General features: G+C 41.5%; 1 protein-coding gene across 1 annotated transcript in view; it reads left to right on the forward strand.

The window, feature by feature from the left end:
* Positions 1–25460, forward strand: part of LOC127570255 (zinc finger protein 385D-like) — a 471540-nt gene that overhangs the window by 337073 nt on the left and 109007 nt on the right. Inside the window, 1 exon segment of the mRNA XM_052015599.1 lies at positions 7487–7597. Within this exon segment, the coding sequence (XP_051871559.1) occupies positions 7487–7597 (111 nt within the window).

The following is a 25460-nucleotide window of genomic DNA, read 5'->3' on the forward strand; positions in this document are numbered from 1 at the left end:
TTATTCCACTTTGCAGAGTAACCATGGAATGTTATAATTGCTTCTGATATTTGCTTTTGTTTCAGGAGTTACACTAAAGCACATCTCATATCTGAGACACGAACTACAGTCTTAAGAGAGTTACTTTACTAGATTTCCAGACAACCATTCCATTCAGCCTGTTGTTTTATATAGCTGTGTAGATGAAAGAAACGCATAAGATTGGATTTTTGTTGGCTGCGGATCAACTTTGCCTCACTTGGATGGATGACTGTCCTTTAAAGCAACGAATCTGTTTTACGTGTGTTGGGTGGGGGTGTTGGAGTGGGAGGGAGAGGGAGGGGGAGGGAGGGAGAGAATGTAGAAAATCAGGACAAAAACAGAGCCCACGGAGAGAGAGAGAGAGAAGGCTATTGTATGTACATAGAGAGAGGGAGGATTACTTTATTCAAGATTGGAAATATAATGTAACCCATGACATTGATGCTTCATTGGCTTCAGTGGAAGGTAACATTGAGTGGGGTAAAAATTTGGTGCCCAATCTGAACCAGGTTTATTCTCACCGGGAAGTTTGGATGAAAATTCTGCTGAATGGTTTATCAAATCATAGAACTGTAGAATGTCATAACACAGAAGAGGCAATTCAACCGGGCAGTGGCTGAGGAGAGACCTGATAGAAGTTTATAAAATTGTGAGAGGCATAGATAGACAGCTGGTATCTTTTTTCCAGGGTCGAAATGTCTAATACTGGAGGGCAAGCATTTAAGGTGAAAGTTCAAAGGAGATGTGCGGGGCCAGTTTTTTTACACAGAGAGTGGTGGGTGCCTGGAATGTGCTGCCAGAGATGGTGGTGGAGGCAGACATGATGGAGGCCTTTAGGAGGATCCTGCATAGGCACATGAATGTGCATAGAATGGAAGGATATGGACCCTGTGCAGGCAGAAGGGATTCATGTAATTAGGCATCATTAGCTTAATTAGTTCGGCACAACATCGTGGGCTGAGGGGCCTGTTCCGGTGCTGTACTGTTCTATGTTCTATAACCCTGAGGGCTTGAAGACTCTCTGACCCATGCAGTCTAATTTTAATTTACCCTTTTGTTTCAATTGAAATGAATTATTGAGGAAGCAAAATTATTTCTCTTTAATTATATATTAAATAATATCTTAAATATCTTAAAGCAGATTATTCTGTAATTATAGATGCACATGAGGCGGTTGCACCAATGGAAATGGTCTGTACCAGTGTTGTGGTATTGGTAAACTCTAACTATATAAATCTCTTAAGGACACCAGGAGCTTCAAGAGTTTACCTTATAACAGACTAACAATGCCTATTATGCATACCTGTGTCACCTGTATGATTATGTCATTACGTACATCCATGATCTATTTACATATTTATATACAGATGGGGCTTCCTATTAAATTGGTGCCACTGTTGTTGCATCTTCTTGATGTTGCATTGGGTCAAAATAGGAGGATATGTTTGGTCCACTGGCTCTTTGAAAGGCTTATCCCACTATTCTGCTCATTTTCCCTCAGCCCTGCAAGTTTTTCTCCCTCAAATATCCCCTTTGATTCTGCTCCCACTGTACTTTTTAGACAACACATTCGTAGCAATAAGAACTTCCTGTCAGGGAGGAGGTACAGGAGCCTGAAGACCCAAACGATTCAGGAACAGCTTCTTCCCCTCTGCCATCAGATTTCTGAACGGTCCATGAACCCATGAACACTACCTCATTATTCCTTTTTTTTTGGAATATTTATTTATTTATGCAATTTAGAGACTTTTATCTCTTTGCACTGTACTGCTGCCACAAAACAACAAATTTCACGTCATATGTCAGTGATAATAAACCTGGTTCTGATTCAGAAGCTGCATGAGGCAATTTTAAGTAGAATAGTTCTGTATTTGGAGTTTACAAGAATGAGAATTGTTGAAAAGTAAAATTCTGAGAGGTTTAGATGAGGGAGGGCTGCTTTTCCTAGCAGGACAGTCTGGAACCAGGGGCCATACTGCAAGGAATGGGGGGGGGGGGGGGCGGGGTTGGCGCAGCCATTTCAGACTGAGAAGAACATTGGCTGCTGAGACCATTGGAGATTTCTGGAATTCTGTCCTCCAGAGAACAGTTGTTATGATGATTTTATGTGCAGTGGCTCTAGGGATTATGAATGACCTGATTTATGGAAATCCAACTTTACTCAAATTCTCCCATACATTTTTAAAGCTTTTTTCAAGCTAGTAATAATACCATGTTTCACAGTATTCATTAATGACTGGATACACTATATATTCCATTAGTTTAATTCTGGTTATTGTAAGGGTGATTATTCAATAAAATGAAAGAACTATAGCAAGTGTAGGGAGAGTGATACGGCATGTGTAGCTGTAGAGAATGGATGCATCTGAATTCCGGAACCCCATACATAACCTGGGAACTGCCTGTATATTGTGGGCTGAGATGGAAAGGTATTTGGGCACAAGGGTAATCAAAGGACATGGGAATGGTGCAGAAAATTGGGTTTGCTGTAGAAGCTGAGGAGTGATCTTAATGAATGGCAGATCAGGCTCAAGGTCTGTATGGCCTTACATTCCTGTTTTATTGTTCCTTTATTTCTATATTCCATATAGTGCATGACTGAATATTTGCAGAACCATTGGCCTTGACGTCCTTCTTGAAGTTAAACTGGGTACAGAGAAAATAGTAAGAGTAAATGGCAGTGTAGAGGAGAAAGATATCTATTGCAATAAATAAAGTGAAAGTGCGTCCATGTGTACTTGGGAAGGGAAGACCCAATTTTCATTTATTACTATAAATTACTCTAAATATTTAGGAATTGTTGCTCACCTAGCGAGACCTAGTGCTTAACTTTGATTGGACAGATGATCTGCAGAATAATCTTCATTCTGAGTACTGATTTGCCTGGTTGATTGGTGAGTATGCATGCTATGTCATGGATTTTGTGCATCAAACTTAAAAAAAACAATTAAGGGGAAGTTACACAACAGGTTGTCAAAAAACCTTCATCTTATTTACAAAAGCTGAAAATACGTCTAAAGTCATTGGCAGCAGGAGTCTGTGGGGGAAGTGACTGGACAGCCCGATATCTGGCCTCCTGTGTGATGGGTGCAGTTATTGAGGCAGACTGCAGGAGGGGCCCATAAGAGCAATAAGAATATCACCGTAAGGCACTATTATTCTGCAAGGCAGCACGTTGGAGAGAGTAGAGGCAGACTTGATGTTACAGCTGCCCAGATGTGTCACTGGACATGCCAGGCAGATAGTGCATGCCAATAGCACGTATCCTTTCCAAGATACATCCTCAAACGGCCATTCTGTTGACTCAGAAAAATTCCACTCAGCTTCTGCCAGATAAGCGAGACAATGGCCCATGAACTTGGTTGGTGGAGCTCGGCGGGTGTGGCCAATCAGGTTCACTAGCCGAGGAGTACACACTGGCATTCTTCAACCAGGTGAAAAATATTTCACCAGAATGGCTGCACAGTCGCTCTACCCTTTTGTTGCACCCATCAAGTCAGAGAGCAATACAGCACGGAGACAGGCCCTTCGGCCCAACCAGTCCATGACAACCATGGTGCCCACCCAGCTAGTCCCAACTTCCTGTGTTCGGCCCATATCCCTCCAAGCCCCGCCCCCTCCATGTACCTATCCAAGTGCTTCTTAAATGATCCTGTTGTACCTGCCTCGCCCACTTCCTCTGGCAGCTCGTTCCACACACTCACCACCCTCTGCGTGAAAAAGTTGCCCCCGAGGTTTCTTTTAAATCTTTCCCCTCTCACCCTATACTTATGCCCCCTAGATTTGGACTCCCCTACCCTGGGGAAAAGACTGTTACTGTCCACCTTATCTCTGCCTCTCATAATTTTAAACACATCTATGAGGTTGTCCCTCATTCTCTTACTTTCCAAGGAATAAAGACCCAGCCTGGCCAACCTCTCCCTATAACTCAGGCCCTCTAGTCCTGGCAACATCCTCGTAAATCTTTCTGCACTCTCTCCAGTTTAGCCACGTCTTTCCTATAACAGGGTGACCAAAACTGTACACAGTGCTCCAAGTGCGGCCTCACCAATGACTTGTATAACTGCAACATAATGTCCCAACTCCTATTCTCAGTGCCCTGACTGATGAAGGCCAGCATGATAAATGTCTTTTTCACCGTCCTGCCTACCTATGATGCCGCTTTCAATGAACTACGCACTTGAAAAGTACATCTTGGAAAGTTTCATGCAATCTAGCGTGAAAATTTGAACCCCCATCTGCACTCGTAGTCTATCAAATTCTGCTATGGGCTGTGCAGGAACCTGATATTATTTGATTAGACAGGAACACAACTTTTAAATTGTGAAATGAAAATAAAGACTCTAGTCTATCTGGTTTACTTTCCACTGTCCTTGAAGGCACATAGTGTAACATTAATAGAGTTGCTGATTAATTGGGGCAATCAATCCATATCAAATTAATCCACAGCAAATCCAGACATCCCTTTACTGCACATCCCTGGCACAGCGAAATAAGATATCATGTGTAGAAGAGGTACAGGCCTGGGAATTATTGGTGTCTTGCCCCTTTTTCCCAACACCAAATAGAAATTATTCTCCCTTCCCCCACTTTCCTGTATCTTCCATACTCCCCAGTGCTAGATGTTACCACTGACAAGATTTTCTTGTGTTTGTTTGTGTGTATGTAAAGGAAATGAGGAGCAGATGATAATTTTAATGTTTTGGCATAAAATTGTATATTATATTGTAGCGTGGTGCTAATACTGTGACAGCTTGAGTACCCTGGACTCTTTCATTCTATTATAAAACATCTGTCACCATGATGAAGAGTTGACTGCACCTCAGCCTCTCCATTTGTAATGCTGCTGTGTTTGAAGTGCAGCTGACATGAAACCCCCTTCTGCTTCTGTTTGATTTTCAATCAGTACTGCTTAACAGCAAGGGATGATGCAGGATTTGATCAGCTGAGTACGCTGCAGTCTGGGGTAAACTCTGGATTTGTGCATTGTTTCTTTTTTAGCTGGCCGTATGCCATGATGTTTGGATGGTCAGTTTTGTTTGATCCAAGAGTGTTTATTGAACTTATAAGATAAAAGAAAAGCTCAAGAAATTTTGGCACTCAAAATGACTGAAAATAATTTTTCCTTGTTATAGTTGGCATTTTGTATCACTTTCACACACGCACATATTAAATGTTGTGGCAAAGCCAGCTGCTTTTATATCCTGTTTATATATTATTAATTTTTTCCTGAAGGAATTAAGCTTTATTTTTGCCAAGGAAAAGGATCCCAATGGCTCCAGCAATCAAGATAAGAGTCCAGACATAAACAGGAGTTGTATACAGCCAAACCTGCACTGGTATTAGTGACATGCCACCTTGACCTGCCTTCAGCACTTGAATGGCTATCACCCGTGTCCTGGCGACTAGAACTGGTCTGACTAGAACACAATAAAGTGTGAGCATGGCTTCCTCTGAATTTTGTCCAAATACTTAGCTACTTAGTTCAACACCCTGTTTACATTTTTTTTACTTCTGTTCTACAACATAGAACAATTACAGCACAATTCAGGCCCTTCGGCCCACAAAGCTGTGTCGAACATGTCCCTACCCTAGAAATTACTAGGCTTACCCTTAGCCCTCTATTTTACTCAGCTCCATGTACCTATCTAACAGTCTCTTGAAAGACCCTATCGTATCAGCCTCCACCACCGTTGCCGGCAGCCCATTCCACACACTCACCACTCTCTGAGTAAAAAAACTTACCCCTGACATCTCCTCTATATCTACTCCCCAGCACCTTAAACCTATGTCCTCTTGTGGCCACTAATTCAGCCCTGGGGAAAAGCCTCTGACTATCTACCCTATCAATACCTCTCATCATCTTATACACCTCAATCAGGTCCCCCCTCATCCTCTGTCTCTCCAAGGAGAAAAGGCCAAGTTCCCTCAACCTGCTTTCATAAGACATGCTCTGCATTCCAGGCAGCATCCTTGTAAATCTCCTCTGCACCCTCTCTATGGCTTCCACATCTTTCCTGTCGTGAGGCGACCAGAACTGAGCACAGTACTCCAAGTGTGGTCTGACCAGGGACCTATATAACTGCAACAATACCTCACGGCTCCTAAATTCAATTCCCCGATTGATGAAGGACAATACACCATATGCCTTCTTAACCACAGAGTCAACCTGCGCAGCCGCTTTGAGCGTCATTGCGTTGTATTTATTATTTCTGCATTGTATTTATTATGTTTGAATTCATTAAGATGCATTTGTTTCTGTCCTTCCCTTTTCTAATTTCATTCATGAAATACATGTGCAATCATGACTTGAATTGGGAAAACAAATGCCAGCATAACATTTGCAAGGGGAGTGGTGTTGCTTGAACTGGAATGTGCAAAGGGGAGGACAGTACTCACCCTGAATAGAGGAAGCAAAGGTGTAAGCTTTAAGTGATTGGTGAGTTGGGGAGAGTAGTGACTGAGTGGTGTGGGACGATAGTACAACGTATCCTAAGCAGGTAATAGTGATGATGAAGTTGATGGCTGTCTTTACATATACAGCCCACAGGCTCCATGGTAAGCAACAATGGAACACAAAGAATTTTGGAGACTTCAGATAAATATGCAACTCCCCAGTGAGCTAAAATTGTGCACTATAACTTTTTTTTAACTGTTTTCCCAGTACTAATTCTTTCTCCAGCACACATCCTAATACACACAAGTAAAAATTCTGCCACTTATACTCTGGCCAAATGCAGGTAAATATCTAATATTCATATATCCTCATGAAGAAACTCATCTGTGAGTTTAAATGATTCCTAGGTGTACATTTGCACAATAAATTAGGGCAGTTATATGTGAGTATTAACATTAACCGATCAGCTCTCTTCAAATTCCTTTGAACACATCCTTCCAGGTTGGCCATCTCTGGAGCTTGAGAAGTTAACATTAAAAAAGAATTGATGTGGCAGAGGAGACCTCCTAACCTTTGACGAACATTATAAGTTTTTATGACATCATTACAGCCATTCCTGGAGGATTTAAAGCACTTCCCGGAGCCAAGAATATCAGACACACATCAACTAGATAAAGATGTCACAACCAACTGCACTAGACTTGTCACGGTGGCCCAGACACACAGTTCCATGCACAGTAAAGTCACTCCTTATGTCTTCTTAAGGGAAGGCTCTGAGGGGATATCAGATACTTCCTTGGAGGGAGGGACTGAAGAACAGTGAACCCAATCACTTCACAAACATGCAGGTTATACTCGTGGAATCCTTAAAGGAAAACACTTGTCCATGCGCAGAATCATGTTTTTTTTACAAGAGGAGGGAGAAGTCCTAGAAAGTCCGGGGGGGGGAGGGGAGGGGGAAACATGCAGCAAATAAACATCTTAAAAATACACAACATTTAGTAAGTCAGACTGTGACCTTTGAAGGAGATAAAGAAATCTAATTGAATTTCTTGTCCTTTTTCACAGATGGACCCAGTTCAGAAAGCAGTGATAAATCACACGTTTGGGGTTCCTCTTCCTCCAAGAAGAAAACAAGTAATTTCATGCAACATCTGCCAACTAAGATTTAATTCTGATGTGAGTGTACAAGGCACAAGGATGCATTTGAGCCCTTAGTTGATGCTCCAGAGAAGTATTTACTTCTACACATAACGCAAAGATAGACATTAGACAGAAGCTGACACTGAAACATCACCTGTGAATGGCTTGTCCTAGGATCTTCAGGCCTTCTTTTGTGCTATAGAAACCAGCTTACTGTAGTTACCTACTGGTTATTTTGTATTCTAATCCTTCTGGCACCTTACTAGAGCTGTTAATTTAGTTATTTTATGAAAGATCTGTGCTAAAATAATAGGAGAGGACCGTTAAACTCCTGAATTTCTTGTTCAGAATTTGGACCTTGAAAACAATCTTGGCATGTTGTCGGTGCCAATTATTTTATAGATGAGGAATCTTTTGACCCATTCAGCATCTTACCTCAGCCATCAATCACTCTTTATCACGGATGAGCAGCAGTTCTGATTTGTTGTTCAAACTCACCAGTGCGAAAAATGTTGCACCTGGAGGCTTTGGAAACTTTTTTCGAATAAGGGGTGCCACAGTGCTTGGCTTTGTAAAATGCACAGTAACACCATAGGTGTATGCCAACTGTGTCATTTGTACTAACACAAACCTTTTAATCTAATACCAGTCTCAGCTAAAAGTTGAGATCATGGGAGCTCATATGTTGAAGTTGTCAGAGTAATAAAAGCACCTTTCAAGTAATTAGTTGTTGCAGAAAGATTCATTTTCTCTGGAGGCAATGTCTTGACAGATAAAAACACAGGCAAATATACTTTAACAAGGGAGAGAGGGGAAGAGGAGTGACAATGAACCAGCCATGTGCCATTTACATCAAAATGATGTCATGTGTAAATGACAGTGATGAATGTTGATGTGTTTTATGTAACTATGTTAGTTCATTTAGATTATAGACCAAGCTTATGATGAGCAAAAGCTGAGTTTTAAGACATTCAAACAATGGGGTTGTTACAAATGCTTTTCAGTTGTGCTTAGCCTCAGTAAACAAGTGAACTTTAACCATCTCAGTGAGATAAGGTGTGGTTACAGGGTGGCATCACTAGAAGGTCACTCACACATTTTCTCATAGCATCGGGGATGTGACACCTCAGCTCTGCGTGATCAGGTATCTGGCCTTCTTATTAACTCACTGTGCACACATGGAACACAGAAACATATGGAATGCTGCAGATTGCAGCTCCCAACTGTCCATGACTGCTGCTTTAGTAGTTGTCTCAAATAATGTGTTCTCTTTGATCAACATGGCAGAGGTCTTGAAAGAATTTTCGTGGTGTTCTCCTGATAATTACCATAAGTTAATGGAAAAGTGGCCAAAAGTATGGAGTGACAAAATAATGGGGCTTTCCTCAGGCGATTCTGACAGTCTGCATCAAAGTGCTGTGAGTGGCATGGAAAACCCTTGTGGAGGTACCAGGCACAGATTGTCATCAACTGGAATGGACTGGTTAAAAGAGTGGTGGTTGTAGATTCAAATGGACATACACCTGAGAAGGGGAAACTTGAAGGGCTGTGGGCCAGAGCACCAGAGTGTTACTAATTGTAAAGCTCTATCAAGGACCCAGCATGGATCTGTTGGGCTGAATGACCTCCTCCTGTGCCGTATGATTCAATAATTCTGATTGCCTCATACCGTGGTTTATTGTTCTTTGTAACATCTCCTCACGTCCTGACTGAGTCAACGTAATGTGAGCCTGAACTTTGTTCTGTTGTTTTACATCAGTTCAAAGAGGTCCTGTATTATTGTTAGCACTCTATTTGTTGCTCAAATAAATCTGCAAACATTCTGCTATCTTTCAGGTGCATTACAACAGTTTTGGTTTTTTAAGCAGCATACTTGTCACTGGCACAGACATGGAATTTTCTGGATTCCATGGTAGTAACAGCAGCAATTCACCTTCATACGGCATCGTTGTTTGGTAAAATCTCCCAAGGCACTTCACGGGGCAATGACAAGTCAGTTCCAGAGTTCAATGTCACGAGGACTGATATCAGTGCAGCCAATGATTTGTTCAAGGAGCTGAGGTGTGCACAAATAAAGGAACTTGGGCTTCATGGAGGATTGTAGGACTAGAGGAATCTGCAGCTGTGAGGACAGGTGAGGAAATGGATCTGAAGAGGAGACTGAGAAACTTAAAGTCACTGTGTTGATGCATCAGGGACCGGTGTAGATGAATGAGCCTTGTGGTTGAACAGGATCTGATATGGTTTCACATAGGATGGAAGGTGAAAGGGAAGCCAATGTTGGAATACAAAGTCTGTAAACAACAAAAGCATGGGACGAAGGTATGAGCAGCAAGTGAGCTGATGTAGGGACAGAGACAGAGAAGATGTCAAAGGTAGAAGTTGCCAATCCTTAGTGACGAGGAAGATTGGGGCTCGGAGGATTCCAGCATCTGCAGTTTCTGGTGTCTCACTCCGGCTTTGTGTTATTATTTTAGTGTTCATGCTGCTGTGGTCCAACTAATCCCTCAGAATGGTAAATAGTTAATTGACACAGCTGGATGTGTTAATCCTGTGAGACAGAAATTCAGGTGGACTTTGGCAATGGTTCTAAACATAGAACATCGAACAGTCCAGCACTGGACAGGCCATTCAGCCCACAATGTTGTGCCGATCTTGATGCCAATTTATCCCAAATGTCCTCCTCCTGTGTATCATCCGTATCCCTCCATTCCCTTCATATTCATGTGTCTGTCTAAAAGCCTCTTAAACTCCACCAAACTGCCTGCTTCCACTACTACCCCGGTGACCCATTCCAGGCACCCACCACTCTCTGCGTTAAAAACTTGCCCCTCACGTCGCCTTTAAACTTCCCCCCTCTAACCTTAAAAGCACGTCCTCTGGTGTTTGACATTTCTACCCTGGGGAACAGACTCTGACTGTCTACCCCATCTATGCCTCTCATAATTTTAAAAACCTCTGTCAGGTCTCCCCTCAGCCTCCAATGCTCTAGGGAGCATCAGAGGCTGAGGGGAGATCTGATGGAGGTATTTTGAGGATTATGTGATTAGTCATGTCAATATTTGAGACAGCTCTCGAAGGATGAGGAAATATGGTGGCTTGAAATAAATGGCAAGAGTCAACTCCATAGACATAAATCCCCGCAGTCACTGTAAGAAAGTTTTTATCCCCAACTTTCTCCATTGGTCACTCACAATAACTTGTCAAGAACACCAGAAACTTTGGATAAATATTTGGTTATGTCAGGACTCTTGTTATTTTGCTGATTGCCTTCTGTGAGCAGGACCTCTGTATGCTCCTTACAAAGCCATGGTCATTATTCCCTATGCCAGAAGTTCCTGGTCATTAAGCTAGACAGGTATCTGATATATCATTGGTTCCTGGTTTGTTCTGATTGGCAGAATCCTTATTTCTACAAGGGCACAACAGGAATCCACCTCTCGCGTCTGTGTTACGACCATGGGATTAACCCCGAAGAGCAGCAGATCTCCTAGAAATGTTTCAGGGAATGGAGGAACCATGGTTGACATTATAGGGAGAGAGCTGGGTAACGCAGTGTGGGCAGTCAGGCACTGACCTCCCCAGCACCTATCAACAGGTAACTGTGCCTACCTGTCTGGTGATGATCCGAAGGAGGGTCTAATAGTGGAGAATAGTGGACACTGGTGGGGTAGGCTGGGTACAATCTTGGCAATGCCCATGGAATTTCAACTCCTTTATACCGAGATTTTCTACTGGCCTTTTGTATTTTTGTGATTCTAATTGAATGTGTGGCAAGAAAAATGGGATTTAGATCTGTGGTGCCTTCTCTCAAATCACATTAGAACACATACCATGTCCACACGTTATTCTTGGTGGCTAGTAGAGTAATCTGGCAGGAGAATTTTAAAGACTGCTCGATTCAACTCCTGACAAAAAAAAAATTCACACTAAAGACAGTTTGTGGTTTCAGTGTAGTTAATCATAAAGGTTGGTAATGTAATGTAATCAACTATAAGATATGACTGTACTTTTTATTCCTAATAATAACAAACCACTGGGGACTGCAGATTCTTCCATTCCCAGAAATTATTAACTGGGTGTTATGTTGTGCCTGTAAACATTGCATGTCCCATAGAAGCATCTGGACAGAAACAGATGTTCCATTTTTCAGCAATTGGATTGATCAACAGGGTAGGTCTTAATGTGTAGTTGATGAATGATAATGTCACACTGCAGTAGTGAGCTTTAAGCTCCTTGATGGAGAAATCATGTCTGCCAAATCCTTTCCATGTATTGATGTGCAAGATGTTCTATTTGGAAAGGTAGATTTCACCCTCGAAGGTAGATTTTATCTTTATAATTAATTGTTTGCTCACTTGATACTCCTTGTCAGTACTGAGTTAATCATTTTATAGTATTGGGATGTGTGTGCATTAATGTACCTTAGTGAACATGAGGGTACCTTAGTTGATCCATGTACCATAACTTGAGTTACTTGCTGGTTGACTTTCTGATTACATGGACTGAGTGACTGAGACCAATTTTCCTCACATCAGGAGCTACATGGTAATACCATCACTGTGGACATAGCCTTCTGCATCACCTTGAAGCACTTCTCAGTTCTATAGGATGGTAAGTTTAGAAGCCCAAAAAGAAGATTTGCAAAACTGTTTTAAGTCCTATATGGCACTGTATTCATTTTTTATTGAGTCAGAATTTAGCCTTCAAGCCATTTGGTATAATGATGTTCTTCTGCCTCAGTCTCTTGCTATCATCAGACAGTTTCACTAGGATCCCCCATCTCATTTATTTGGAAAGTGAGTCAGTGGAGAGGTACCAGCCAAACCAGCCTGTGTGTGGAGTGCTCCCGGCACATCTGCATCACCCACAGGTGCAGAGCTGCTTAAACAGCAGTTGGTGTACATTTATTGCTCCAGTCAGCAAAGGCTTTGGGAGAGTGATATGGGAATGCTTGACTAATTGTAGAATCAGATGTCTTTTTTGAGAGCAGTCCAACCACATTAGTGTTCTGCCTTTAATGTCAAGGCATTAATAAATACTCATCAGGATTCTCAATATAAAATACTCCTTGATTGGCAGACATGGGAACTTTTCAAATGTACTCACAGTGAAACCTTTCAGGCGTAGATGGGAGTCTATAATCGGTACAGGTCCAACCCTGGAGACCCACATACTGGAGCCATCCTGAACGTGAGTGTGTTGCAGTGTGCATTGGCACTTCAATGTGGCTGTTCACTAAGGCAGGTAACAGGATCGAGCTACCAGCAAAATATGCTTTATTGAATACAGTTAACCCTGAACACCAATGTTTCAAAGGTCACATTAAATTGTGATTTCCCCTTAAAAAAACTAACACCCACGGAAAATACCTACCATATACATAGTTAACTGCTTATGTAATTTACCATGTAGAAATGGAGCATCATACAATTAAGTAATTATTTACAGGGCTACATTCTTAAATTTATCTAAACATAAACTTAGTTATTGCTTTCGTCATCTTGACAACAAACTCTGCCCCATAAGCTAAAGTTAATGTTTCGACAGTATCTGTTCCAGAGACAGATTATTTCCAAATACCACTTCTCCAAATACACTTCACACATACTTATCTTACATCCCATCTATGATTGTCATCTTAGCGATGCGTAGCCACACCATACATCGAATAACACATTTTCCTGAGCATCAACTGTGACATTAAACTTAACGCAGGCTAATAATACTTATTAACTACTAAGGCATTTACAGTTATATCTTATTTCAGTATATTACGAAATACCATAAACCTAACCATTTAATTTTCTTAAACTTTTCATCTTCATGCATCTGCTCTCAGTCGATTTTGTACTTTGAATAGTTTCTCTTTCCTGCTGATCATGTTGAGATTAGAAAGTCATCACCTCTCACCTTCCCTCTCTGGATTACTTCCAATGCTCGTAATTGAGCCATGCTATTTTCAGCCTCTCTTGGCACACTTTTGACTACATTGTATTGAGCTGACATGGGTAGATCCAAGCCAGGTGTAACATCATCATGCGATCTTTGGATTTCTTTAAACACCTCCACAGCACAACAGGTTCCTCGTTCAAGGCAAAAACCTCAATCTAGGTTTTGTTTGGCCAATCCAGAAACTATATTGACGTCAAACTCTTCTTCAAAACTCATGGAGTCTCATCTACTGGAGGAGCATCATCTGACTTGCTACAGCATCCCCTGCCAAGCTTCTGGTCTTACACTTTATCTGTCCATCCTTGTAGTGGTCATCCCAATGTTCCAATGAACTGGTCATCTCCTATCATTCAAACAGATCACAGACTCTTCCACCGAACCACTTGTTGTTGAGAACTGCGAATATTCCCTTTGCTCTGAAAACACTAAATGATACTGTGAATTTTGGTTTCTCATAATGGGCTGTCCCGCACTCTGAGACATACCACCTATGCCAACTTTCCTGGCTCACTTTATACTTTGCTCTCAGATTTGTTTTTTTCACTATGCAGATGTTTTTCTAAGGGGAAATAGCAATTGAATGTGACCTTTGAAACATTATTGTGCCAACCACTGGCGTTCACTGGTGACTCCCTTCTGCCCAAGTATCTCACTGCCGTTGAAATACAATGTTTGCTCTACCTGCTGCTCTGCAGCTAAGCCACGTGGGCACAGGTTTTGCTGGAAGCCATTGCGACAGTCAACACTACAAGCCCATGGCTGTCGTAAAATACCCTTCATGTCCCAAAAGGTACATTTGTCTTTGATATTACCAACTACAGCTCTATTCTTGGACCTTCAGTATCCATCACTAAGGACCCTCACCACCAGGGACACACCCTCTTCTCGTTACTACCATCAGGGAGGAGGTACAGGAGCCTGAAGACCCACAGTCAACAATTCAGGAACAGTTTCTTCCCCTCCGCCATCAGATTTCTGAACGCTCCATGAACCCGTGAACACTACCTCGTTATTCCTTTTTTTTGCACTATTTATTTATTTTCTAATTTATAGTTTTTTATGTCCTGCACTGTACTGCTGCCGCAAAACAACACATTTCACGTCATCTACGTCAGTGATAATAAACCTGATTCTGATTGTGTTGCCACCAGGTGATTTCACTGTTACCTTGTGCTCTCTATCACCCGACTACTTCTGATCTCTTTGGCCCATATGTATTACATGCTGAAACACTTGTGTTGAGCTGGTTACCCTACTTTTTAGCTCAGCCGTTACATTCCTTTTCAATGAGGCTGGTATCAATTCTGTCAGCCTCAGTGATGGTGTGACACTGCCTGTAGCGTGATTGCCGCACCTTTGTAGCTGGACAGCATACCTCTCCTCTCCCTGCTCTCACCCTGACTTATATTTACTTTCGTCTTCTAAGGCAGCAAATCGGTAACCTTCAGTCTCTCAGTCACCATGACCACGCTATTAGAGCTGCAACCAGGGACTCTGATCTAGCAGTGTCTGTGAACTCTGGTCCATCTGGTATCTCCCAAACCCACCGGATCGGTGCTCTTGAAACATGCGTCACGCCAGGATTCCTTCATCCCCAGTGGTGTAGTTCTTTCAAACACACAGCCCCTCAACCTACACCAAGGTTCAGTGCTGCACCCGCTGACTATGATAGGTTGTAGCACCCATAACACCCCTGGGCAGGGACTCCCACCTTTATACTGTAATAACTTTACAGTCTTTCATCCTTTGGCACCCACATGATCCACTGGGCCCACCTGTAATGTCCATGCACTTTGGCTGTGAAGATGTGCACACCACTGTTATCATTTCTGTGGGCTTGTTTCCTGCTTTTACCACGGAATTACATCCTGAGCAAAACTGTTAGACATCCTTTGGTGCTACCTCCAGAGTGGTGGCTATTTACTTGCTCCTTTGACTGTCAGGTTCAGTGTGTCAGACAATTCAGATTGAATTCTTTCATTTGCCAGCGCACACATCAAAAAGGCCCACAGCTCCCAATATGAAGAGGTCTGAAAGTTGCACCTTTTCACCACTTTTTAGCATGACCGTGCATTCAATCCCTTCAGGACTTCTACAATGCCCTCATGAGAGGTTGCATCCATGGATCATGTCATGGAGTGATACAGCAGGGAAACAGGCCCTTCGGCCCAACTGGTCCATGCCAACCACAGCACCCTCCCTGCTGGTCCCATTTGCCCGCGTTCGCCCATTACCCTCCAACTCATGCAGAGAGTGGTGATGTGTGGAACGCACTGTCGGCAGAGGTTGTGGGGGAAGATACATTCGGGACATTTAAGAGACTCTTAGATAGACATATGAACTACAGAGAAATGGGGGGCTATGTGGGAGGGAAGGGTTAGATAGATGTTGGAGCAGGATAAAATGTCGGTACAGCATTGTGGGCTGAAGGGCCTGTACTGTAGTGTTCTACGTTCTATATATTAAAATCACTCTATTGAATATTATATAGGGAAATAATTTCCCTTTCATTAATGATCCCCATGAAGTAAGCTTTTGTAATATAACAGTCCTCAAATCAAATACTACATAGGATGACTTCATTATTGGGCTGCAAGAATTGTAGGTAGGTCTGGTGGGTTCTGAGGGTTTTTACTGCCGCCCCCACTCTTCCTTGTTTGAACCTTGGCTCTCTCTGAATTTGAAATTCAGATTTATCTTGGCTTCTGGTCAAAGTAATGAACAGGAAACCTTTAAATAGTTTTTGGAACCTTGTGGGTTTAAATAACTGTTAGCTAAATTTAAAAGGAGCAGTTCGTCTTGCACACAAATGAATAAGTCTTACTTAGTCTTTCCATTGTATGTTTTAATCTGCCTGCAAGCTGTCTGCATTTGAGATGTTTTTCCGAGATTTCTGTGGCTAATTTGCTGAAGTTATGATGGAGAGTTGAGAGATACCCTGCAGAAATTTACCACGTTTATAGCCTGGGCTACCTGTTTGATTACTTTTGAGGGATGAAGAGAAATTTATTGGAGCATTGTTCTCTTCACCTTTGCGGTTGGTCATTTTGTTTGGGAGATTCGGAGGTTGAATTGAATTCAGAACTGTATGAGAACACAGTTTGCACTTCACACGATGAATAACCCTTTCTTATTTCATGCTATCTTTACATTATCATTTGATAGAAGAGATTGCACTTATTAAAGGTCTGCTTAATCCAGTTTTGCATATCTATTCATCAGGTTATAACTCTGATGTACAAAAGTCATATCCAGCAGCTCTGAAAACCCAGTCATTGTGGTTTCGTGGAGATAAGTCACTTAAAAGATAATGCAGACTTAAGAAGGTTGGTTGGTTAGGAGTAGAGTTGAGTAAACATAATAATTGGAGAGAGTGTTCACAGAAGAGAAGGTAGAGAGAAAGAGAGTGGAGAGAGAGTGGAGACATTGGAGAGAGCGTTCACATAATAATTGGGGAGAGTGTTCACAGAGTTGTGACATAGTTCCAAAAATAACAAGTTCATTTGCCTTCTCGTCTTGTAAAACAGGAAAAATCTTGCAGTTCTCCATTATGACAGCTGATTACTTTTTAAGTGACAAACGTTTTAATTTCACTGCACTGTCTGGAAGACCAATTTGACTGATCAGTCCTTCTGTGAAGAGCTTTCTGATGACATCCTGATACTTGTCCCTTATTACTATAAACCTGAGTCTATTTGCTCAAGTACCCTTAGCAACGTGAGAATTGGAGGTAGTGGGGGAGTGGGTTTTAAAGAAGGCAATAGGATTGAATAGTATAGGATGTAGTGTCAGATGTGAAGTAATTTTATCTCATTTATTTTTGGGGTTCCAAGTAAACATTTGTGGAGCCTCTTTTCAAGAATTCAAATAGCATGCTCTCAGGATCATAGATTCTTATACCACAGAAAGAGGCCATTCTGTGGTTTTTGTATGTACTAGCTCTTCTACAAAGCTATCTAGTTTGTCATTCACCCCTATCCCACTGTTTCCCCCCCCCCCCCCCCCCAACACAGCTTTTCAAGCAAATCAAGCAGAGGGTTTACACTTTTTGGAAGATTTGGGTTGAGTGCAGCAAATGACCTTTCCTCATTTTATCTGTTCTTTTACAAAAAAAATTCTCTTCTAAACTGCTAAGACTAGTTCCAGCCACCAGTGCTATTAGGTACAAGGAGAAATATTGGCTTCTTGTATCTAACAAAATTCAGAGAGTTATTACTCATTACTCAAAAGTAATAAGTAATTTGAGTTATTACTCAAAAGTAATCAAACAAGTAGCCCAGTGTTATTACTTGAAAACTTATTATTAAAAGTCCATCTAGACAACATCAGGAAAATTATACTTTGTTATAAAATGCATTAACATTAGCTCTGTTTTTTTGGTATTGGTTATCAATAATCATATACGTTGGATGTTTGGTTTTTGTTTCTCCTGTAAACTGACCTTCAGGGAACAAAAATGTGTGCAGATGGTCAGTAACCTTTCCTCTCATGATTTGGTTCATCAGGACAGCACTTGGTAATTGTTTTAAAATTACATTTTATAGGAACAACCTGCTATTTCAGTCATCAGATATAATAGTCCAGTTCAGGCGTGGGGGAAATGAAATGCCATTCCTATTCTATAAAGTGGAATCTGGGAGCACCAATGCAGCTGTAAATCAGAAAAACTAACTCAAAACTGAAGCAACAGCAAAATGAAAGGCATTTAGATTAACTACTTGCACCAACATATTCAAAACATAACTCAATTCAAAAATGCAAATCGGGCTGAATCCACATTGCAACAATTTCCTTTCTGCTACTTACTCTAGTAATCATTATTATCAATGTGAGCCTTGGTCGTGTGTTTCAACAGAGCAGTCAACTGGCAGAGCACAGTCACAAGTTTAGTCTGCACCCATTCACAAGTGCAGTTTATTCACATAAACCAGCAGCTTACAACATTGTACAGCGCACAGTTAGGTGTCTGGGAGTGGATAAGTGAGCAGTAGATGTGAGGTTTAACTTAACTATCGCAATGCAGAAGGAGGCCATTCAGCACATTGAGTCAATGCTAGCTTCCAACAGAGCTATGCCATTAGTCCCACTATCCCTCAGTTTTCCGGGCATTTATTTCCTCTTGCAGCCCTTTGATTCTTTTGCCAGTTACCTATTAGAGGTAATTTACAGTAGCCAATTAACTCAACCAGCACGACTTTGGGATGTGGGAGACAACCAGAGCACCCACTGCAATCACAGGGATAATGTGCAAATGACACACAGATAGCACTGGAGCTCAGGATCAAACCTATAAACCTGGAGCTGTGAGCCGGGCACTCAAAACTTAAGATGACAGCAGGAAATATGATTTAAATATTTACCTGGACCATAATAACTGTACAGCACAGAACAGGCCCTTTGGCCCACAATGTTGTGCCGACATAGCTATTCCCTCCTACCTACAGAATGCCCATATTCCTCTCATTCATGTGCCTATCCAAGCCCCCCTTGAAAGCTCCCAATGAGTTTGCCTCCACCACCCTGTCAGGCAATGCATTCCAGGCATCCACCACTCTCTCAGTAAAAAACGTACCCCTCACATCTGTTCTGAACCTACCCCCTCTCACCTTAAATGCACGCCCTCTGGTATCGGATCACTCAATAATGAGAAAAAGATTTGCTTGTCCACCCTATCTATGCCCCTCATAATTTTATACACTTCCAACAGATCACCCCTCAGCCTCTGCCACTCCAGAGAAAAGAGCCCAAGTTTATCCAGCCTCTCCTGATAGCACATGCCCTCAAATCCAGGCAGCATCCCAGTAAACCTCCTCTGCACCCTCTCTAAAGCCTCGACATCCTTCCTATAGTGAGGTGACCAGAATTGCACGCAATACTCGAAATGCGGCCTAACCAGACTTCTATAGAGATGCATCATAACTTCTTGACTCCTGTACTCAATACCCGATTAAATAAATGCAAGCATTCTATAAGCCTTCTTAACCACCCTGTCTACCTGTGTAGCCACTTTCAATGAGTCATGGACTTGCACCCCAAGGTCTCTCTGCTCTTGAACATTGTTAAGGGTATTGCCTTGTTAACTTGTACAGATACTTTGCCTGTATCTTGAATTATCTGTAACAGTGAAGACTATGCATGCCCTTAAACTTTATGATACAAAAATCAACCAGCCACCCTCAGGTATATTATAGATGTCAGAATTTTGTGTGGCTTTTAGACAGGGTGGTTGTGCTGTACACTGTATGATTGTGCTGTATGCATTTAACATGTTTGGCAGTTATGTCTGCATATGTTGAAAAATGCCCTGGTTGAAACTATGCTAACCATTAAGTGGGGTAACAGACCAGGTGGTACATGTCAAGTCAACTGACAAGTGAAAGGTGATACAGAAGTTGTTTACTTCCCAGCTGTGACTGCTCTGAATCAGTATCAAAGGCCACCTCTGCCGAGAGCTTGCTTCTGAAAACCAGCTCCACAACTTCAGAATGGAAAAATATAACAGAGGAGAACAGTAAATTAAAGCAGCATTGTTCACTGAAAATGATTCAGGTAAATCCATCCAGATGGCAGTGTCAGAAGATGACAGAGAATTATTTGTTCTGGCAAAACTAATCACTACAGTTTAGCGACACCATGACCACTTTGATCACTTTGCAGTAAAGTGGATTTTTTTGGTTCTATTGTGTTCTTTCTTGTAAAAATTGTGTATAATTTATGTTTAATTTATGTTTTTCTTGTGAATTCTGCTTATCTGATGCTCTGTGCCTGTGATGCTGCTGCAGGTAAGTTTTTCATTGTACCTTGCATAGATGCACTCTATTTTGGAGGATTTTCCTGGGCAGGCCATTCAAATATGCTCTGGTCTCCTGTTGACTCTTGCTTCAGGCCTGTCCTTTGTTTAGTCATTGCATGCACGACATTATAGATTGAAAAGCACGTAAACATCGGGCAGAAGAAACACCAAATGAGAGTCGGCCTGCTGTTTCAGAAACAAATGAAAAAGAACCCTGCTGCTGCTCATTGTGTTTTCAAAAGGATCATCTAATAGTCAGCCTTGCCAACTCATCTGTGTCCTCTAGAATCGTTGATTTCTGGCATGGCCAGTATTAATTGCCCGTCCCTGATTGCCCTTGAGAGCCTTCTCAAGGTGGTGAGTTACCAGCTGGATCTCCTGCAGTCCTTCTTGTGACAATACTCCTGCAATATTGTTGGAGAGCAGCTTGCAACGTGTCGTCACGCTCTGGTGCCATCTCTGTTGGACTCAGCTTGGCAAATGGAGAGCATCCCATCAAAGTCCTCACGTGCATTATAGATGGTGGAGAGGCTTTGTGGTGTCATGCAGTGAATCAGTCACTGTGGGATCTGATGGCCGGGTAGTGTAGTGGTTAGTGTAATGCTATTACAGCACCAGCGACCCGGGTTCAGTTCCCACTGCTATCTGTAAGGAGTTTGTACGTTCTCCCCGTGTCTGTGTGGGTTTCCTCCGGGTGCTCCGGTTTCCTCCCACATTCCAAAGACATATGGGTTAGGAGCTGTGGGCATGCTATGTTGGTGCCGGGAGAGTGGTGACACCTGCGGGCTGCCCCCAGCACATTCTTAGCAACACAAAAAGATGTATTTCACTGTGAGTTTCAATGTACATGTGACTAATAAATAAATATCTTATCTTATTCTAGTGAACATATTACTTATATGGCTGGCCCAACTGAGTTTCTACTCAATAGTGATCCCTAGGGTATTGATGGTGGAGGAGGCTGAACAAACAGATAAAAGAAAATGGAATAAATAAATGAAGAGGGGCAGAAGGCAGCACTCACTGCGCATATAGACCGGTTGTGCTGAATGGCCTGCTGCTTTGCTGTGCATCCTGTGTGAAATTGAAAATTTTGCAATTGTCAGCAAACTTCCCCCTCTGCTGATCTTCCCAAAGAAGGAAAGTCATGAATGAAGCAGCTGCAATTGTTGGGGACTAGACAATGTCTTGGGGGACTCCTGCAGTGATATCAGAGGGTTGGCTTGTTTGAATTCCATCAACCACAGCCATCTTTGTTTGCACAAAGTATGCCAACAGCCTTTTTCCCTCACTGCCCATTGAATTCAGTTTTACCAGCAATGCCATACTTAATCAAATATTGCCCAGATATCTGGAACTCGGTGCTTTGGTCTCTTGTTTGGATTAAGGCTATGATGTAGTCTGCAGCCAAATTGTTGTGGTAAAACACACAACAGACATCGGCTATCAGATTATCAGTAAATACACGGTGATCAGGTTATCGGTGAGTCAATACTCGGTGATCAGGTTATCAGTGAGTAAATACTGTTCACTAGCACTGTCGATCAGTCATTTTCCTCAGAGTAGACTGGCTAATAATTAGCCGGATTTGTTCTGCTTTCTTTGGTTAGGACATACCTGGGCTACAATCCACACTGATTGCTGTTATTCCTTAGCTTTTAGCACACCTGTGTTTGATTTTCTGAGCTTCTATGGCATGAAGTTGCAGTTGGATCATTCTGCAGTAATTGGTTCTTTAATCCTAGTGACTAGAAATATCAGAATGCAAGGCACAAGGTGGACAGGCAGTTAATCCAGTGCTATTGTGATCATCTGTTATGCCAGATAATGAAATGAGATCAAGTCTCACAAGGGATTATGCAAGCTGATATCTCAAATATTTCTGATAAATCCATGAAGTGTCTGAGTAAAATCCTAAATCACAATAATCCTTAAAGCAACACTTAAAACAAAAGAATTTGAAACATTAGAACTTATCTATTATAACCACTCCAGGGAATGATTTTGTGAGCCTTTATGGCAGAATTCTCTGCAGTTAGTAATACATGAAAGAGGTTTAAGGAGATCAATATTTGATGGGGGAAGAAGGCTAATCTAACATTGCAGTCTAATGTGGATCAGACCTTAGGCTCTGAGAGATCTGAAAGGAAATGTTTAATTAAGTTAGCTGGAACTTAGGTAGAGAAGAGAATGTTTGGGTATTAACTTGCTGTGTTTGTTTTTGTCTGCTTGTGAATAAACAGGGAATGTCAAGCTTATTTGTCATGTAGGGGATATGGATTTAATTTTTTTAAATGCTCTTCTTTAGCAAAGGCATGTACAGGTTTATTTTAAGAATAGTAGACTTACATTTTGACGTCTGCATTTGGGCAGAATCCTTGCTGTGTTGCGCAGAGATCAAATGAATTTATTACATGGCATGAAATTGTTTCTCAACATCATGTGTTTTTGATACTTGGGTATCTAATTGGAACTTGTACAATATTTCCAAGAATTAAAGAGTACAGTCACTCATATGCAAAGACCTGAACAGTTTACCCTTTTGTACTCTGTTTGGTTTATGAATGTTAAAGGTGGAATTCTTTCTTTGATGAGTGAGCCACCAGACTGAGATTGTGGTAGATTCCTGAAGACTGGACGAATTTAATTTTAATTTTAAAGAATTGTAGCAAGGTTTCTTGCGGCAATTAACTTTAGATCTGGGAACATCCCTCTATTCCCTCTTCCCTTCAGCCTCTAAGCACAACCTAGGGGCAGGTCAGGCCTTGCCTAGGCCTGTGAAGCAGGTTATTTAACCTTCTTGCCTTGCAAAATGCCTTGGTGGGTGTCCCAGTAGATGTACAGCAAGCAATGACAACTCTCACAGTCTTCTGAACAGCAGAGGTTCAAGATGGGACACCCAGTAGATTGGAAACACCAGGATTATATCAAACGTGCTCCCTTTCATACCAGGATGACTGAATGAAATACCAAGATCACATTTGGAAATGGGGAAACATTGGCACAAATTTGTTCAGAACAATGTATGAAAGGCTATATATATAAATATATAAAATATAACTTGCTGTAATGATGTTGGTTCAGGATAAATGTGATCCAGACCACTGGAGTGGTCTTTGGATGAAAATCACAGCAGACAAAATAAATACAGGAACAGATGTGTTGCAGTGAACCTGTACACCATCTACTGAAGCTGTCTCTTTGTTCAAGAGGTGTATTAAATCTTAGACATGGTGTATTAATTCTTACTTTCAAGATCTCACTGTTTCTTTGGCTGCCGATGAACAAATGTCTAGATTTTAAGTTCAAGCCAGTTTTCAATGTGGTGCAAATTAGAAACTCACTGGCTGACTCAGAAAGAAGGTCTGTTCTTTTTTAACTCTCAACTGAACTCAGTTCACAGGGCAACTGTGTTTAGAGGAGTTCAATTTTGTACAATGGGCATGTGCAGAGCGCTGATGTTCATTGGTGGCATGGGTCCCAGGTAACCATTATCACACCTGTACCTACATGGTGAGCAGCATTTGGTTCCTATGTTAAACGCTGAAATGTTCCTTGAATGACTGAAAGAATAGGAGTAAATGCAGGTCAAACACAGTGCGTTTCAGATAAGCCTAGGAGGAGATACTATTTGTCCACATTCATAGGAAGAGATGAGGATCAGGAAAAAGATTCTTTGACATTCAGGAAACAAGCATCATGTGGTTTTCAGCAGAGAGTATTATACTTGAGTGGACACAAATGTTTTCTGTTGGTATATGAATGAGTGTCTATGTAAATCAGTATCGGATAGCTTGGTAAATAATGTAGCTCACCTGGCACAGAGAGTTGCCCTGTGGTTATATTTGGCTGAGACTTCATCCCCTTAGCATTGGACTTCAGGTTGGGGAATCAATAAGGAGAAATTGTCAATTGAAGACTTTAGTGACAATAAAAAGGGACTAGGTAGAAATGTATTCATCCAGGGAACTGTTAGGCAGAAAAGTTAAAGAAAACCTGAGGTAGGCAATTCAGGGGAATTGTAAAAGAGCAAAGAGATGGAGGGGTGGGATTAATTTTGGATTGTTCTCGTATCAACATGAACATAATGGTGTCAGCCCCCTTCGGTGCTAAAACAAACCTACAAGGTGGATGATAGATTACAGACCCTTTAAGTTTATGGGAAACTGAAAAATCATTTTTCTCATTGAGTATAAAACCCACTTTAACTGGTAATTTTCCAATATCTCAACAATTCATTTTATATATTAGTTACAGATGTTTGAAACTTTTAATCTTCATTCTCAAAGGCTGAACAGTTCCAGTCCACTACATGACAGCTTCAGGTGCTTTCTGTCCCAGGAAAACATTTCCAACATGTGGCCAGGGTTCTTAGATTACCGGAATATATTAGTTCAAACTAAAACTATGTTCCTCACAACACTGGTCTCAATCCTTCCCCAATTCCTCATGCTCCATTGCATAACTACACATTTTAAATAAGATTTTTAATGAACATATGAACGATCATACAGTTATATATCAATTGACAGTAAATTTGAATATCAGTTTTATTTAAAGAGAGGTTTTAAATGGCAGATAATACACTACAGCGCCACGAGGGACTGGGAAAGAATTGGGGCCGATGGTGTGAGGAACAATGTATCTTCAAGTCTTCAAAGTCCCTCATTGCCCTTGAGGAGATCAGTTCCCCATTAAATTCTGATGCTGTGAAATAATTGCCTCCAGAAATTCTGTTTATGCCTCTGCAGTTAGTGGTTGTTCTCAATGTTAAGCTAAGAAACTAATATCCTGGAGATAGTCCAAATAAAATAAATGAGTACAACTGCTTCTGCGTTCTTTTACATGTAGATTCACAGTACAGCCATCTCTCATCTCCAGAATTTGAGGTTAAATCCAGTCAAGACAGAAATCTCTCTGTCCCCTTAAAGAAGCTTATTTGGGGTCGACAGCCACTGATGGAATAAATTGGCATTATTATCCGCAGGCAGATGTGCACACATTCATTGGTGTTTCACACTGACCAGTGTTGGTGAGGATAATAGCGCGCAGGTAGTGACTGTCAGTCAGTAATGTTCAGACAATGTAAATCAGTCAACATGCAGCACTTATCAGAAGCCAGTCTGCTGTTCTGGAATTTGTTGCTCCAGT

Source organism: Pristis pectinata, chromosome 5, assembly GCF_009764475.1.
Source record: "Pristis pectinata isolate sPriPec2 chromosome 5, sPriPec2.1.pri, whole genome shotgun sequence".
Classification (NCBI taxonomy): Eukaryota; Metazoa; Chordata; class Chondrichthyes; order Rhinopristiformes; family Pristidae; genus Pristis; species Pristis pectinata.